A 17,083-nucleotide genomic window follows, 5' to 3' on the forward strand; every position below is an offset into this window, starting at 1 on the left:
CATATCAAATTCCCCTTCTACCCTTTCATAGAAGAGTAAAGACGGGTGAAAGCTTGCAGTCTCTCTCTCTCTCCAGTGGGGTTCATCATAGTTGCCTTGGAAATTAAGTATATATATGCTCTCCATCGTGAATCTTCTGTCATTTTTTTGACAACTGAGAATGATTCGGTCCAGTGTGCTCGTCAGACAGTTGGATAGGCCTAAATTCAAGCCGTCAAACCAACGCAAAACACGTTGATGACAGTTTAGATTGGGCCGAAACCCATGTGCATAAGCCCCAAAATTGAGACAAGCCCACTATATGAATACCACTAAGAAAATATCCAATATCGAATGTCAGTTATGACTGGACCAAAATCCATGCGCGCTGTAAACCCCAAAGATGAGATAAACCCATGATAGAAAAATATCCCAAGAGAATTTCAAACGCCATACGCCTGCACATACGAAACGCCTAATAACGAGATAACCAACCAGAACACTTCAATTTCCATTGGACAGTGAAGTATGTGAGTAATCCAAGTTAGTAATTATTTGGAGAAGGAGCAAGTTGCAGGCCACAATCAATGACTCCACATGAAAATGAAACCCATCAATCCATCCAATCTTTTAGTTTAAAATGGTACAAGTGAATGGGGCCACTCAATACATTGAACCATGACCAGCTACCAAAACCTGCTGGATGCCTTATTCCCTCTCTCTCTTATCTCTAATGCATACACGTCTACATATAGTGCAAAAGCATTATAGGAAAAAAGAGAGGTTGAATGATAAAAGACAAGAAAAGCATTGATAAGAGTGAGGAACACAGAGCACAAGGACCACCATCTCTCCTCTCTGCTTTTTTTCTTCATTGTGTTGGGGTCCATTTGACTATAACTGAGCAAGACAATGCACTAATTTTAAGGTTTTCTCACCCACCGATCTACCACCACAACTAGAAAAAGAAAGTTGGTAAGAGACTAGGAAGAGAGTGCTTGGTAGTTGGTATTCAGCTAACTTTTTATTACTTCCATTGATTAATGAGTTGGTAAGGATATTAAAACCAACGTAACTCCAAAGTGAAACTTACCTCTATACTTGAAGAGGTGAAAAAAAACTTACATGTATAAGGCTTAATTAAAGGGTTTTTGGGATTGCATGTAAGTTTATGGGTCTTATATTCAAATTTCTCGTTAATATTTTGGGACCATACCTCTTCGTAAAAATGCATGCGATTTGCAATGCAGTATTAATAAGGATCTTAACAGTTGGTATCTTAATTATCCAACTAATTAGTTGTACACATAGGATTTCATGTGCGATATGTGAAACCTACGAATTCATTTAAATCTTATCTGTCCAACTCAATAGTTGAGATAATTAGAACATCAATTGCGGGAATCTTTATCATTTTCGTTTACGATGATTCCGTGTAAGGAAACTTCTGAGAATACGATGTATGGATCTGACACAATCTTCTGAGAGTACGATGTATGATCCGTCGGAGTGGGTCTAAAAGACCATGCCTTAAAGAGATTTACACCATGCACCCAAATACAAAGGCCACCTTGGAAGTGCAAATATTTGAGTAACCTTCTTGTCTCATCTAGTATACTTATCCACTTTGGACTGAATCTGAATCACAAAAAATCTATAAAGATCAAAAGATTTCAAAATTTTGAGTTTGGATTTTTGGAAAAAGTTCACTAGAAGGTCCACAAAACAACATACCACAGAATGTTGTTATATTGTAAGGCCCAACTGTGTTGAGTTATTGGTCCTGCTGCCATTGTAGGGAGCTAGTTTTGAAGTTGGGTGGTTTGGAGAGGAGACAAGGAAAGAAACTAGGATCTTTAATTCTTTATGGGACTGGAAGAGGAACTTAAGCAGATTAGATAACATTTTCCCATTTGAATCCTTCATAATTCTGGCACCCAACACTGTATCTTGCATAAGTCACTAGCTGTTCAGGCTACCAAGACAAAACAAATTAAAAATAAAGCTTTTAAGGGCTTAAATTAGTTGTAGATTGAAAGAATTCAAGAATGTCATGGCAGTGTATTCCAGAAGATCTGGAGCTAATATAAGTATGGTACTATTCTCCATGGAACAAGTCTGCAGTAATCTGCCCATATTTCTTTGTATTTCTGGGCACAACGAGCTTCGTCCCTTCTTTCCCTCCATATTAGCAGAATAAGAAGATAAATGGGGTAGAAGTATGGAATAGGAGAACTGCAGCATGAAACATCAGAGTGGAAGTTAATGTATTTATGAATGATGAATAGTTACCATATATAGAACAGAAGGTGTTGGAAAATTACCTTATTCCACATGGTAGACTAAAGGAAAGTGCTAGCAGCAAGTCCCCAAGGTAATTACAATGTCTAGCTGTTCCCCTGCAACAAAATAATCATACTTGTATGTATGAGAGAGACAATTAGAACAGATTGCCAATTGACACAAGTTAATCCAGCATCACTTTCTCATTGAGCAAACCAAAATGAAAGTAATATCATCATGATCAAAGCCATTATCGAGAACAACGTCAGGGTATGCTCCATGAATACAAGTGAGAAAGTAGTGATGATCATTACTTGAATCTCCTTCACCATTCAATCTTATCCAAAGCTATATCTTGATTAATCCTATAGAGTCTATATACGTTCTTATTACTTCCATCTATATCTCTTTGGGCCTTCTTCTCCTTTTAGCATCTCCCACATGAATTTCAATACTTCATCCTGCTCTGTGAAGATTCTCTTGTTTTTTCTCAACTAGTAAGTGATAAAAGAATGGCCAGTAACTTCCACGCTATAATCTCGGAAGGCAGATTACGCCTCACAACCCGGCTGATACCAAATTGGCTGTTATAATCTATTTAGTTAATACTTTCCGAAAACAAAGTCAATAACAGGAGCTTTGAAAAGAGAGTGACAGCCATTGCAAATAGTGAAAGGAACATGGGCCTATTTAGACAGTGCAGTCATCAATTCATACCTAGACCTTTTGGGCTGATGCTCAAAAACAGAGTTGATACATAGGAATGTAACCTCAGAAAATGCGATATCGGTGTTCATGTCAGTTCTAAATGGTTCTCATATTTAAATCACGCATCCAAAATTCATCTACTCCACATCCATGTCTCCATTTTCACGTTTTGATTGGCCCTTGTTAATTGCAAAGTAACTGTTTAGAATTTAGATCTTCTCATGAATTTCCCAAGTACATGATGTAATAGAAATATAGTATAGAAATAACAATGACCAGATCAGAAATCAACAGAACAAAGAATATGTTCAAATGGAAATCTTACCAATAACCAGAAGCAAGTAGCTTTCCACCAATAACCTTCGGTGGCCTACCCCATATATGTGCTTTAGGATTTTTTTTGAACATATGCTTCTGCTTATTAGCTCCTCGAAAAACCATATACCTGCCGAGTTTTATTTTGCAAAGCTTTCAATTTTAGTCGCTTCCCATAAAGAACTCATACTATTGATGGCTGGTGACATCTATAAATAGCTAGAAATTACCCAATCAGAAAAACAAAGCAATTTGCTATAGTAGCAGCTGTTGTTATCTCCACCTTGTTACCCAAGAGCCACCAACCCTAAAAAAGAGTTTTACAATGATCAATCAGCATGAATGAAAAAACATAATGGTATCCTGTGCAGGAAGAGGGGTATTTAAAAAACGATCGTAGGACATATATGTGTAAGTGTGCTTAGACCATATATTTTATTCCCATTTTCAAGCTTCTCAGCAAAATTGAACCAGCCATCAGAAGCACAAAGAAAAAAAAAACTGCTTATGAGTCTGAGTGATAGTTACAACCAAGGAAAAATTATACTGATAGCAAATCATATTTTCTAGAAACCCAAATATGCAGCCATAAAAGGTCCCTTAAGTTTAAATTTCACCTTTGTCACCAAGCATCAGTGGAACAAACCGAAATCTATGCTTATTGAAACTCAAGAGCTTGAGGAGTGTGGGTGCCCTCATTTAGAAACATTTCACATTATGATTGTATTAAGAACTAGGCCAGGTGCGCGCCCCATACACACACCCAGCAGACCCATACATTCCTTAACCAACCACACAAGCCCAACCATTACCTACATATGGGCTGGTTGTAACCAACAAGCCCAATAGACCACGACCTAGAAAACTAGTTGGCTGATTGAGGAAGGCATTTGCCCTCCTTATCAATAGATCACAAGTCCCCTATCTAAGCAATGTGGGACATTCGTATCAATACCCCCGCTTGTCCCCAATCTAAGCAATGTGGGACATTCGTATCATATTGTATACAAGAATAACAATTCCAACATTTGGTGCAAGTTCTTGTGCATTGTGCCACAGAACAGAGACTCTTTTGCCATCTTTTTAAAGCTACAGTTCATGATTACTTACCTGGATACTGAAAGTGAAAGGGATCCATACTAGATCTCCAAAAACCAACATGAAACCCAATCTCTCTGCTATTATGTCCCATCTGTAAGAGAATGCAGGACATATATATATATATGAACTACTCAACCAATCTTTTTAAAGTTCAGTTTGAAATTGAGCTTAAAAATTTGAGATGTTCGAAGGAAAGATAATAGAAATAACAATCACAGATAACTTTAAGGAAATGAACACTCAACTACAGATGAATGAGAAAATATAAATACTACTAATGTGCAAGACCAAATTACAAATAAGCAGACAGAACATACAAGTTTGCCTATATATGCCATCTTAGTTCTAAAATTGTAGCACAATTAGGTCAGAACCAAAGTAATAGAAGAAGTTGCGGTCATGGTTGAAGTGACTGAACAAACAATTAACTATCCGAGACAAGCAGTTATCAGCTCAAGCTTTGCTGAGCTTGCACCTGATCTTGAACTAAGGGATTATGTTTGAACTCAGCCTGTATTCATCTAAGGAAGAGTTACATTTAGCAATTAGCATCCATTATATTAGCTGTGAGCCCGTGAACATTGTGACATTTCAAAGTTATGCCATACCTTGAAAATTTGGCTAAAGATTCTTGCCTCTACAAGGATTAGGCAAAATCAGGAGAGCCTGCCCTATCTATACGTAACCAAGTTTCAAACAAAATTTTCAAAACATATGAACCATTCAATGCATCATATCATATCATTTTTAAGTAGCATTACTTATACTGGATCCTACCTATAAGACACTGGTGAATCAGCCATTTTCGACTTCAAAGTTGCTACCTATTTGCACTGCCCATGTCAAACAATACCACCTAGGAAATGCAGTTTACAGCTTATCTCCAAGCAACTATCAAGCTAATGATACAATATTCGAAGAGTGGTTCAGAGGAAGACTGTAAAATAGTTCTCATGGGATATAGAAGAAATCCACTTAAGTAGAAGTCATATATTCCTCATGGTAAAAGTAGTCCAGGATGTATAACTGCAACAAAGATGTGACATAGATAGTATTCACAAATTTTGTACAAAAGAAGAAAAATCAGAAAAACTCAAACCTGTATCAGTCAGCATCACCAGATTACCGCACAGAACAGCTGGTAGAGGATCATTGAACAGCTCAGCATTTGAAAGCTTTTTGCTAGGATTGAAAGATTGATAATTAACCATCCCATCATTCCAGCTCTAATGAAGAACCTATAGAAGAGAACTCAATGATCTTTATACACACCATAACAAGCCACGTTCAAGGAATGAAGTTTCAAAATCATTGCTCAAATGCACTGGTTAACAATAACATATATCAAATGGCTTCTTGAGAAGCATGCCAAATAATTACAGACCATGTCACTTACTTGAGGTCAATGCCTGCAAACTGAGGATTCAGTTGTATTCCAAACCACCTATTTGAGAGACAAACAAGGTAACCACATCAAACTGTATCTAGAAGACTAGAAGAAAAACCATTCAGCAAGAAAATTAATCACACAACATAGGTAATAAGCATTTTGTTTTCATAAGCAACGTTCAACCGTATTCTTAGATGTCATCAGAGGTACATTGAATAGTCATTGATTGTGATGCTGCAGTGAAGGTGAAGGCAAGGCTAAGTTTTGGGCTTCTTGTCTAGCCAAAGAGAAGGGTTTGTTTACGCAAATCGCCCATCCATGTTCCTCTAAGAAGATAAAAAAAAACCCCTAGGTTATGGCCAGACCTAGACATCAATCTCATCCATCTCAAAGATGAAGCATAGATTTTCCTTTATAATGGCCAAAAATGAAGCCAACAGTTCATTTCAATTCAAAAGAACTAGGGCGCAACTATATGTATCTATAGGGATTATGCTTGAATTCAAAAGAAAATACAGTTTGGGCGAGTGTGCCAGACTGCCAGTTTAAGCACTTAAGGGCTAGCATGCATGTGTCTAAAAGTTATTGCATGCCCATTGAGTACTAAACTGAAAGGAAAACTTCATTTAATGGTGCATGGATTTGAAAAGCGTGGGCAGGAACATGCTTTTATAATAACTTGCAGAAACATCAGCTCTAAATACTTCTAATTTATCTAGTCACTTTTCATGCTATGGCAAAATTTCACCAAAAGAGGCTCTGGTGGAAGTATGTTAGGGATATTTGATGACGCTACCAGTCGCTAATTAGGTTTCCTGTGATATGAACCTTTAGGGAAGAACTCTGACTGCTTGAATTGCAACCAGCAGCATAGAGAAAAAATGTCACCTGGAAAGAAGATATAACAAACATGAAGAGACAGAATGTCAAATCAGAAAACAAGAAACATAATAGCTAATGAACTAAAAGAAAATATTTTCCGAAAAGACACTAAGAACAATGACAAACTGCTAGTATATTGCACAACATGCAAACTGGGTAACAAAAATAATATACTATTTTTTATCTCATAGAGTAGTGTAGCCGACCCCAAACGTTTGGGATAAAGGCTCGGATGATGATGATCAAGCACCAGATAAGAGAGATGTTTTCAACAAGTTATTAATTGTGTGACTGCTCTAATTATTGATTGTATGCTCACGCTGTATTACTTTAATTGTAGCGAGAATTTTCGAAACACTATCAATTCAGTAGTCTGATGTTTCATTTACATTCATGAAGTAAGGATATAGACAGGTAAGATCATGCATGATTGAGATTTGAGAGGGTCTAACATTTAGGTCTGTAAGGAGAATCACGTGGATGAAGCGGAAACAATAACAAAAAACCAGAGACTTAAAAAAACCACATCAGAATCTCTTTACAATGCTGGCTGCAATGAGGGACATTGTTATAAAGATGCACTCCAAGATAGAGGCATGCTTCCACTGATACAATTTCACCAAGTTCGTATATGAAAAAAGTTCATCAAGGCAGAATTTAATTTCAACTTACTAGAAAACTGAATATAAAAGTTGCAGAAAGTAGCTCTAGTCCTCTGTCTGATATGACCTGCAGAAATTATTGAAATAACAATATTTGTAAGCTTGCCCCACTATACACATTAGATACACACACCTGCATGTGCAAGCAACCTGTGAAAGTGGTTAGAACTAGTTTAAATATTTATATACCTCTCAAGAGTCAAGATGTTATCCATTCGTGATCATATCATATAACTGCAATGCCAGAGGGGCCTCGGCTAGGAAATACTTAAAATTTATCCCTAGATTCATATCAACAAAACTGCTAAACAACAAAGAGCAAAACTGATAAACCTCCACTTATTCTCCGTGGACCAAGTTGAAATCTTTAATTTCCAGGATGGGTTTTGGGCGAAGGTGCAATCTAAATGGGTTTTGACAGTAGTCTGTATTTAATCTTCTTGAAAATTTCACACAGCTCTCTCTCTCCTTCTTCAAGTTCTATGTTACTCTAGCCCAACAGCATACACGTTAAAGACTTTGCCTTTCCAGCATAGACAATCATTCAGCTTCATTCTTTGGAGCTTAAAATAACAAGTAATCTTAAGGATTTATGTTAAATACCAAGAAAGCTTCACGAGCTGAAATGGTCAAAGTATCAATATTTGCAAACTAATAAGTTCAATATGCAGAGGTGAAGGAACAATCAGATTTTAAAGAACATTTAGCAATAAGAAAAGGCAAATACAATCGAATCATACAGTGGGCGATAGGAGATTCATCTTAGCACCAAACCCAAGTAGCGAAACCAGCAAAAGAAGCAATAACATCCCTATCGGAAGGCAAAGAGAAACAAATAGTACATATAAGCACAAAAACATATTGAACCCGAAAATATTGAATTAAACGAAATGCTGTGAAAAATAATATCAGAAGAAAACAGCACCATTGCAGCGATAATGGAGTCGACTGCCATCTTGTAAGATTACCCCGGGAACAACTTTACCAGGTAGAATGGATCCAGCAATCGCCAAATAAATGAAAAATACCACCAGTATAATAGCCTAACAAATTCCCCAAAAAACTGAAATTAACAAGCCATTCCAGAAAATAAAAGTAGTAGGGTGCGAGAGTACTGACGGAGGTCCATGAAGAAGGAATCAGGGAATGTAGAAGAAATTCCAAATCCATTCAAATGAAGAAGCAGATTCGGATCAGTTATTCACTGCCCCTGTATATGTTCTCGACTCTCTCCGACCCCCCACACTCTGCTCTGCCCACTAGGATCCCATTGGAGACGGGCTGTAAAACACTGCCGCTCAATTTATTTTTGTTCTTTATTTATTCTGATTTATCATTTGTGGGGTATTTTAAATTAAAATTTTCTTAACTGCGGGATTCGATTGGACAATTATTTATTAATTCGAATTCCTACTGAATTTCTTTTAACCGACAATCATTGCTCTTGATAATCACACGGCATAAATGATAAATTAGGTCAATGCGTGACAACAAGAGTAATATTCTCAATTAACAACAAAACTTATGATCTTCTGAATTCATGCTAAATCAAATTCAAAATCTTCTGAATAATATTCTCAATGAACAACGAATAACAACGAAACTCATGATCTTCTAAATTCAAGCTAAATCAAATTCAAAATCTTCCGAATCCATACGATACGTCCTGAATTATAACCCAACCATTGGTGTTATCACATTCAAAATTTCAAATGATGGATTGGAGGTGTGGATTTGAGTTTTGGCCCAGTGGGCCTGCTCAATTTATTTATTCGAATGGACTTCAAGTATTTAGCCCAATATCTAATCCGTCAATTACCTATTGAGCACTCTATGTTTAGTGATTAATTGAATTACAGATTGAAAATCAATTCCAGACAAGCTGCATATTTAATTTAAAACCTCATAGTAGCAAGGATAGAATTAACACATCCAAATAGAAAAAAAACATAGAGAGTGCAGTTCCTGACAAAAGGGGTAAGGGGGAGTAGTAGGGGAAAAAAGTCTTCCAAACCAACAGAGTTGAATTGCTGGCTGCTTTTCAGTACTCTTTATCTGAACGATTTCACCAAGTTAAGTGTTCTTCAGCTAATTTCCCTGTCGGAGCTTCCTCAACATTTCCACTACATTACATCAAAGTCCTGCAAATATGCTCTGCATACGATATCCAACCTGTATATAAATATCAAGGTGAGCAGACATAAAAAGTTGAGGCCCGATCCATGAAAGCAATAAAGCCTGAACCTGCAAAACTCGTGAAGTCCGTAAGATCACAACTACCAAAGAAAATTGACCAAGAATAACCTCTCCATATCTACCAGGAGACAGAAAAGGTGCTCCATCTCAATGAAAATTCCTCAACATTTCATGCAAACTAAGAGACAAGAATGCTAGTAACAAATTCACAATGGAAACAGCCTTTTTGCATGGTAAATTTTTTGTTAAAGTACCAACAAGGTGCAAACATAGACTACAAATAGGCTAAACTAAGCTAAGAGCCCCAAAATGATTGTTACAAGAAAGAGGGAGACAAAGCTGAAGCCAACTAAAAGAAGAAAAATTCGAAGGAAGCATCTCTGCCATAGGAAATTCACTAAAATTCCAACAATGAAGAATTTTCATAAGACAAAAAATTCCTATAGGATTAAATATTGGTGAAAAGACTGGTGAAATAATGTAATTTAATAGTCGTAAAAGCACATATTCAAGGACCTACCATAGTACAATACAAAAGGCACCAATTTTGGGAGTTCTCTTTCCTTGGCTTCAATAGCCAATGAAACAGGTGAAGTATGCCCCTGAGGTAACCATTTTTACGAAGTGGACCACTATATATGCCTAATATGGTTTTTCACAAAGCAATAGATATCACCTATCAATTACCACAAATAATTTCTAAAAAAAGACAACAATGAGGAAAACTCGCAGTCTACTAAGGAAAAGAAAGCATTATAGCAGCCAAATCCTAAATGCTTTCCCCTTAATTAAGGGAATGATGGAGAAATAAGAGGCATAAAACAGAGTTTTACTATCAATAACACGACAGTGGACCTGTACTCCACCTGCACAGTGGAAATCCCCAGTAAGCTATGCATTCTAAATGGGCTGTCTTAGCAAATTTAAAGATGTATCATCTTTAATTCCAGGAAAAACAAATTCCAGTATCAGTTCAGTAGAGGAATCAGGAACAAACCATAGAATTCTGATCATGCCAGTACGAGTATCGCAATGCTGCTATTGCTGCGTAGGATTATCAACAAAACCACCATTCCTTGCAAACTCGCTGCCATTCGGGTCATTATCATCGTAAGTATCGTCAATTTTATCAGCAGGTTCTGGTTGCTCCCTTTCCCTGTTCCATTGCTCAATCTTGGCCCTTCTTTCCTCACTATTCTCCCTAATTGGACTCCTATTCCTCCTTGCCCCAGGGCTTCTGCTTCGTCTACCCCTATGTCCTGGACTCCGGCTTCTTGGCCTCCTACCTTTCTCATGGTACCTATTATCTCTGTAATCATCTCTTCGACCATATCCACGGCCACCACGGCCACGGTCCATATAACCACGGTGCCTATGTGGACTATTGCTTCTACTACGAGACCTGCTGCGTCTTCGCCTGTTTCTCCCAAATAACTGTGTCCTCAGTTCCCTAAAAGCCACCAAAAAAGGAACTGCTTAAGCCACAGAATGATAAGAAATTATTCGGACATAACATAGGGTGTTGAGAAAAATCAGCTCACCTGCTAATCTTCTTCAGATGCATGAAGTTGCATAGGCCACCACGATTGCATACATTCTCCTCGTATTGTCTACATGTGGCTTCACGAAAATCTGTAACTGGAGAGAAGTCCACAATGATTGGACGCCCTACCCATTTAATAGGTGACAAAAATGTCAGTGTAACAGAAATGCATGACCAATGCTATAACTACAACTACTACTATTAGGAAGCACGATGAAAAAGTTTTGTAGCTAAAATCACACAAGATCATTGTCAACCTGTCATTACGGGAGCCTTACACAATGGCCAACCAACAACTATACAAGAAAGTACAAAATTTTCACTTCAAATATATAATCACAGCTGTTAAAGACAGAACATGTATGCTTCCATTGCATGGCTAGCCCAATGAAATTTATATAACTAATTTCAACTGAAGGAAACAATTTTTAAATTAAAGCAAGAACTTTGCCCAAACTTCACGGGCAATAAAATCTAGTTCGAAATGGAGCCAGGAGAATTAAAACCCATGTTTGTGACTAATGAAATGGGAGGGAATTCAAATAGGGAAAGAGTGAACGAGGTCAATAGTAACCCCTACTATAATTCATCACTGCCAGCCTCAAAGAAGATTTCTTCCATTAACATTTAAAAATCAAAAGGAAAAGAACATAGTGTTGTGTCTTGAGTTTCTACAGCCTCCACATACTTGAAATTTTCCATAAAACTAGTCAAGAATAAAGACATGGACTGATGAAAGTTAAAGCAACAGCACATAAAGTTTAGAGACTTCAAATAGGAGATGCCCAGTAAAGAGAGAAACTATGAAAGACACCGATGGAACTCCCAAGAAATTGGACAGGACACACAAGGAGTGGCGGAGTGTGTAACTCTATATCAAAGCGAAAGAAGGATTAGAACCACGTAATGAAACTCCAAACTAGCTTTGACAGCAAATTAATCTAGCAGGCCTAAATATTTGGCACTCGCTAATCTATCATCCAACAACAAGCAGCTTGTCTGAGGGAAAATAATATTAAAAACCAAACAATTACCTGCATAGAACCTTCCACTCAAATTTTGAAGAGCGCTTGCAGCATGGTCTTCCTCACGAAACTGGACATAAACATTCCCAACCTTCTCAAGCAGAAACATAAACAACACAATTAGTGAGAGATAAAAAATAAAAATAAAAAAAACTGTAAATTAGGTTTAAAATTTATAAACAAATTCTAGTACCATGTGGTCAGACAAATTATCACAGATGTTCAAACTCTCAATGTCACCATACTTTCTCAGCTCCTCAAACAAATCCTCATAGAAATCCTGTACCCAAATAATCAAAAAGAGTTGAAAAATAGTTTAATAAAATCAGGGGAAAAAAAAAGAACAAACACGTGTATGAGCTTAGATCCGGTGCTAGGGTTAGGGACTGGACCTCGAAGTGATCCTGGATCTTGCGGGGATCGAGGTTGGTCTGTGCCTGGGGATCGATTGTGCCAGATGCAAGCATATCGGGACGCTGATACATGTTGGAGAGGAGAAGGGTGGGGCTGATGGTAGGTTTCGTGTGAAGCCGTGAGCAGCGATCGCCATGCCTGCAGGCCCCGATCTTGAAGTAGAAAGGGCAATTGACTCTGTCCTTCTCTGTACCGAATATAGATGCCAAGTGTTCCGCCATGGATTCTCTTTTGCCTTGCCGTCACCGACTGACTGGATTAGATCAAATCTAGGGTTTTGTAATAATTATATAGTTCAGAAGTAGTAGAGGTAAGCCTGGTTTATGATTTATAATCCATATCGAAGTGGATGACCAGTGTAGTTTGATGAGCCCAAAACCAGCGTATTTTATTTTTGGGCTCGGCCAGAGTTTTTCCAGATTTTGGGCCAATTGAATTTGTAATGGGCTCTGCTTGAGTTCTGGAAAAGCAAAATAGACAATTTTATAATTGGGGCCAGGTGCCATTTTTGGTTTGGGGGTGCCGGGTAACTGCCATAAGAGTAACCACAATAGTGTAGTTTTGTTGTGATCAATAAAATGCATTGGAGAATATGTTTTGTTGATCTATTTAAGTATTTTGATGATCTGGTTGGGTCAACAAAATATATTGATACAATAATGTAAATTTGTTGGCTTTATCAAATATTACTTTTTGTGCATTCATGCCCCCTTAAAATACAACCATTGCAATTGCTCTAATAAGGTCCCGTTGTAATCCCCCTTTTAGACATCAAAATTTTTTATTTTTTTTAAATCATAAATTTGTTGTATTGATCATAACGAATCCGACAATATCTTTTTTATCCGAAATAAAAATCAATTCATCGCGATCAAACATATTGAATATTTTGAGTTTATATCCGACGGTTTAAAATTGTCATTTTTTTTATATTGAATTTGATTTTTGTTTCGCACAAAGATTATATCGTTGGATTCGTTAAGATAAATATTATACATTTGTCTTTTTAAAATAAAAGTAAAAATTTTTGGTGATTAAATATTAGTGGTCATATTAATTATGTTTTTAACTTCAAATTACGTAATTCTCGATTCATGACCCTTATTTTATCCCCATCCATGATTATAATTTATAGACACACAAGTATGATCCTCTTAGAGTAGAAAATAAATAACTAGTAAGTTGTGACTCTTCAACCTCTCTCTCGTTTCAAAATTCATACAACTTCTCAAAACTCCTCTGGATCTGTTTGGAGGAGGAGGTGGAGATCCATGTTCTCCACTTCTTCCTCCTCTATTACTGTTTCTGATCTCTTTCTTTATGCACTTTTTTCATGTTTTGAGTTTGAATAAGGTTTGATTCTAGTGTATTCCGATTATATATATTTGAATCATATGACTCCCAAATTTGAGAGAGATCGACTTCTAAAGGAGAAGTCAAGATCCTTGATCTAGAACCATGATATAGTTTGTTTGATTATTTATTTTCTGTTTAATTTATATAACCCAACATAGTACGGTGTTGTCGGATACTCTCAACGATGACCATTATTTTTATTTTTTTATTTAATTCTCTTGTAATTCAACTAAATGGTGATTCGAGTGTTTAGGACCTCAAATTCTCTTACCCTTTGGATAAATGAATACAATCCAGCTCATAACATTTTTCAAAAAGTAGGAACTTAACTTAGGTAAAAATAATTGGGGTCTTAAACATTGTTCTTATGTAAACCATAATCATCCAACCCTGTAATATCGCACTAACAAAATTGGCAAATCCTGTTTATGGCGGCCTAGCATTCCAAACATTTTCATCCTGTTTATGATGGTATTCCACTTCACAATAATCACACTAAGCAAAATATTTTGTCACAAATGAGTCCAGTTAAATCGACAACCCCCTATCATGGCATCATTGTTCCAACCTCTCTACTCTACTGCCTCATCCCAAACAGAACAGAATAGTAAGCTCAACAAAGGAAACTATTGATAAAATGTTCTTGAAGAGTCTTACAATGCTATTCTAACTCCCAGAATACAAAATTTATTATTGAAAAGTTGTATTGGGTAAGAACCCTATTTAGGCAAAAAGGAATCCCAACCTGCACACAAAGTCCGGCAAATATGCTGTGGCATAGGACATCCAACCTGTATACAAATATCAAGGTGAGCTGACATAAAAGGTCGAGGCCCGATCCATGAAGGTAATAAATCCTGAACCTGCAAAACTCGCAAAGTCCACAAGATCAAAACTACCAAAGGAAATTGACAAAAAGAAAAAGAAAATTATAAATTCCTGTGACTTCATTCATCCTCGCTGCCCTCGTCATGAACACATGAAAATATGAGTTCGTAAAGCCTCTCCATCTCTGCTGGGAAAAGCTGTATAATACTATAATCTTTAATTCCAGAAAAAAAAAATATTCCAGTATCAGTTCAATAAAAGAATCAGAAATGGACCATAGAATTCTGATCATGCCGGTAGATGTACAGCAACACCACTATTGCTGCGGAGGATTATCAACAAAACCCCCATTCATTGCAAATTCGCTGCCATTCGCGTCATTGTCATCGTAAGTACTATCAATTTGATCAGCAGATTCTGGTTGCTCCGTTTCCCTGTTCCATTAAAGCCACGAAAAAAGGAACTGCTTAAGCCACCAAGCCACCAAATGAAAACAAATGATCAGACGTAACATATGGTGCTGAGAAAAATCAGCTCACCTGCTAACTTTCTTCAGATGGATAAGTTGCAGTAGCCACCACGACTGCATGCGTTCTCCTCATATTTTCTACACATAGCTTCATGAAAATCCGTAATTGGAGAGAAGTCTACAATGATTGGACGCCCTACCCATTTAATAGGTGACAAAAATGTCAGTGCAAGAGAAATGCATGACCAATGCTACAACTACAACTGCTACTATTAGGAAGCACGATGAAAAAGCTTGTGGCTAAAATCACACAAGATCATTATCAACCTGTCATTACGGGAGCCCACACAATGACCAACCAACAACTATAGAAGAAAGTACGAATTTTTCACTTCAAATATATAATCACAGCTGTTAAAGCTGTTAAAGACAGAAGATGTAATCTTCCATGGCATGCGTACCTCAATGAAATGTATTAAACAACTAATTAAGCCATGAGGAACATTTCAACAGAAGGCAACAATTTTTAAATTAAAGCAAGAACTTTGCCCACACTCCACGGGCATTGAAATCTAGCTCGAAATGGAGGCAGGCGAATTACAACCCATGTTTTTGACTGATGAAATGAGAGGGAGTTCAAATAGGGAAAGAGTGAGCGAAGTCGACAGTGATCCCAAATTCATCACTGACAAGCCTCAAAGAAGATTTCTTTCATTTTAACGTTTAAAAATCAAAAAGAAAAGAACATGGTGTCGTATCTTGAGTTCCTACATCCTCCACATACTTAAAATTTTCGATAAAACTAGTCAAGAATGAAGACATGAAAGTTACAGCAACAGCAAATATATTTTAGAGACTTCAAAAGAGAAACTATGAATAACACGGATGGAACTCACAAGAAATAGGACTGGACACACAAGGAGTGGCAGAGTGTGTAACTTTGTTAAATCTAAAGAAGGATAAGAACCACATAGCGAAACACCAAATTAATCTAGCTGGCCCAAATACTTTGGCAATCTCTTATCTATAAATTAATTGAAATAAGTCCCATCCACCAACAAGAAGCTTGCCTGAGGGAAAATTTTGATCAGTCAGAGTGATAAATAAATAATATAAAAAAACAAAACAATTACCTGCATAGAACCTTCCACTCAAATTTTGAAGAGCGTATGCAGCATGGTCTTCCTCACGAAACTGGACATAAACATTCCCAACCTTCTCACACAGAAACATAAACAACAAAATTAGTGAGAGATGAAAACTGTAAACTAGGTTTAAAATTCATAAACAAATTCTAGCAGGCAAAGAAAATACCATGTGGTCAGCCAAATTATCACAGATATTCAAACTCTCAATGTCACCATACTGGCTCAGCTCCTCAAACAAATCCTCATAGAAATCCTGTACCCAAGTAATCAAAAATAGTTGACAAATAGTTTAATAAAATCAGGGGGGGGGGGGAACAAACATGTGTATGAGCTTAAGATCAGGGGCTAGGGTTACCTCGAAGTGATCCTGCATCTCGCGGGGGTCGAGGTTGCTCTGGGGATCGATTGTGCCAGAGGCGAGCATGTCGGGACGCTGATACATGTTGGAGAGAAGAAGGGTTGGGCTGATGGTAGGTTTCGTGTGAAGCCGTGTGCAGCGATCGCCATGCCTGCAGGCCCCGATCTTGAAGTAGAAAGGGCAGTTCACTCTGTCCTCTGTACCGAATATAGATACCAAGTGTTCCGCCATGGATTCTCTATTGCCTTGCCTTCACCGACTGACGGGATTAGATCAACTTAAGAGTTTTGACCGATTTTGATTTGTTCTATACAGTTTATATACTAGTAGTGGTAGTAGTAGAGGTAAACCCGGTCTCCTTATCGTAACTGGTTTAGATTTATTCTATCAAAGTTGATTAAGGACTGGTTATTTTTTGGTGGGATT

At 37.2% G+C, this 17,083-nt stretch overlaps 3 protein-coding genes across 5 annotated transcripts; all 3 read right to left on the reverse strand.

Moving 5' to 3' along the window:
- Positions 1 to 1,859: 1,859 nt before the first annotated feature.
- LOC119998471 (delta(14)-sterol reductase-like) lies at positions 1,860 to 8,786 on the reverse strand. Its single transcript, XM_038845811.1, has 13 exons — positions 8,440 to 8,786; positions 8,246 to 8,363; positions 8,061 to 8,131; positions 7,331 to 7,387; positions 6,573 to 6,664; positions 5,783 to 5,830; positions 5,513 to 5,624; positions 5,366 to 5,412; positions 4,396 to 4,477; positions 3,516 to 3,592; positions 3,296 to 3,415; positions 2,304 to 2,378; positions 1,860 to 2,214 (listed from the first exon to the last, which is right to left on the reverse strand). The coding sequence occupies exons 1-13, from the start codon at positions 8,488 to 8,490 to the stop codon at positions 2,061 to 2,063; spliced, it is 1,104 nt and encodes a 367-aa protein (XP_038701739.1). The 5' UTR covers positions 8,491 to 8,786; the 3' UTR covers positions 1,860 to 2,060.
- Positions 8,787 to 9,180: 394 nt separating this feature from the next.
- LOC119998472 (splicing factor U2af small subunit B-like) lies at positions 9,181 to 12,796 on the reverse strand. 2 transcript variants are annotated; one of them, XM_038845812.1, is made up of 6 exons: positions 12,477 to 12,796; positions 12,278 to 12,364; positions 12,094 to 12,175; positions 11,058 to 11,184; positions 10,514 to 10,966; positions 9,181 to 9,492 (listed from the first exon to the last, which is right to left on the reverse strand). In XM_038845812.1, exons 1-5 carry the CDS (start codon positions 12,717 to 12,719, stop codon positions 10,555 to 10,557), a joined length of 951 nt encoding a protein of 316 aa, XP_038701740.1. In that variant the 5' UTR covers positions 12,720 to 12,796; the 3' UTR covers positions 9,181 to 9,492; positions 10,514 to 10,554. The 2 variants fall into 2 exon arrangements, with proteins under 2 accessions (XP_038701740.1, XP_038701741.1); XM_038845813.1 differs by having other exon boundaries at positions 9,181 to 10,382.
- Positions 12,797 to 14,348: 1,552 nt separating this feature from the next.
- Positions 14,349 to 17,055, reverse strand: LOC119998331 (splicing factor U2af small subunit B-like). 2 transcript variants are annotated; one of them, XR_005468221.1, is made up of 6 exons: positions 16,655 to 17,055; positions 16,466 to 16,552; positions 16,285 to 16,366; positions 15,222 to 15,347; positions 14,958 to 15,116; positions 14,349 to 14,879 (listed from the first exon to the last, which is right to left on the reverse strand). XR_005468221.1 is itself a non-coding variant. In XM_038845633.1 (5 exons), the coding sequence occupies exons 1-4, from the start codon at positions 16,886 to 16,888 to the stop codon at positions 15,235 to 15,237; spliced, it is 516 nt and encodes a 171-aa protein (XP_038701561.1). In that variant the 5' UTR covers positions 16,889 to 17,055; the 3' UTR covers positions 14,349 to 15,116; positions 15,222 to 15,234. The 2 variants fall into 2 exon arrangements, 1 of the variants encoding a protein (XP_038701561.1); XM_038845633.1 differs by having other exon boundaries at positions 14,349 to 15,116.
- Positions 17,056 to 17,083: the final 28 nt, after the last annotated feature.

This window comes from Tripterygium wilfordii, chromosome 5, assembly GCF_013401445.1.
Source record: "Tripterygium wilfordii isolate XIE 37 chromosome 5, ASM1340144v1, whole genome shotgun sequence".
Lineage (NCBI taxonomy): Eukaryota > Viridiplantae > Streptophyta > Magnoliopsida > Celastrales > Celastraceae > Tripterygium > Tripterygium wilfordii.

What these genes read in the sequence shown, in the direction of transcription:
- LOC119998471 (XM_038845811.1), bottom strand. Translation starts at nt 8,490, where the DNA reads ATGGATTTGGAATTTCTTCTACATTCCCTGATTCCTTCTTCATGGACC. An exon ending in TTCCTTCTTCATGGACCTCC is followed by an intron (nt 8,364 to 8,439) that starts GTCAGTACTCTC and finishes GGAATTTGTTAG; the next exon opens with GCTATTATACTGGTGGTATT. An exon ending in TTTGCAGGCATTGACCTCAA is followed by an intron (nt 5,625 to 5,782) that starts GTAAGTGACATG and finishes TCTCTTCTATAG; the next exon opens with GTTCTTCATTAGAGCTGGAA.
- LOC119998472 (XM_038845812.1), bottom strand. Translation starts at nt 12,719, where the DNA reads ATGGCGGAACACTTGGCATCTATATTCGGTACAGAGAAGGACAGAGTC. An exon ending in ATAATTTGTCTGACCACATG is followed by an intron (nt 12,176 to 12,277) that starts GTACTAGAATTT and finishes CTGCTTGAGAAG; the next exon opens with GTTGGGAATGTTTATGTCCA. An exon ending in GAGTGGAAGGTTCTATGCAG is followed by an intron (nt 11,185 to 12,093) that starts GTAATTGTTTGG and finishes TTAAATGGGTAG; the next exon opens with GGCGTCCAATCATTGTGGAC.
- LOC119998331 (XM_038845633.1), bottom strand. Translation starts at nt 16,888, where the DNA reads ATGGCGGAACACTTGGTATCTATATTCGGTACAGAGGACAGAGTGAAC. An exon ending in ATAATTTGGCTGACCACATG is followed by an intron (nt 16,367 to 16,465) that starts GTATTTTCTTTG and finishes CTGTGTGAGAAG; the next exon opens with GTTGGGAATGTTTATGTCCA. An exon ending in GAGTGGAAGGTTCTATGCAG is followed by an intron (nt 15,348 to 16,284) that starts GTAATTGTTTTG and finishes TTAAATGGGTAG; the next exon opens with GGCGTCCAATCATTGTAGAC.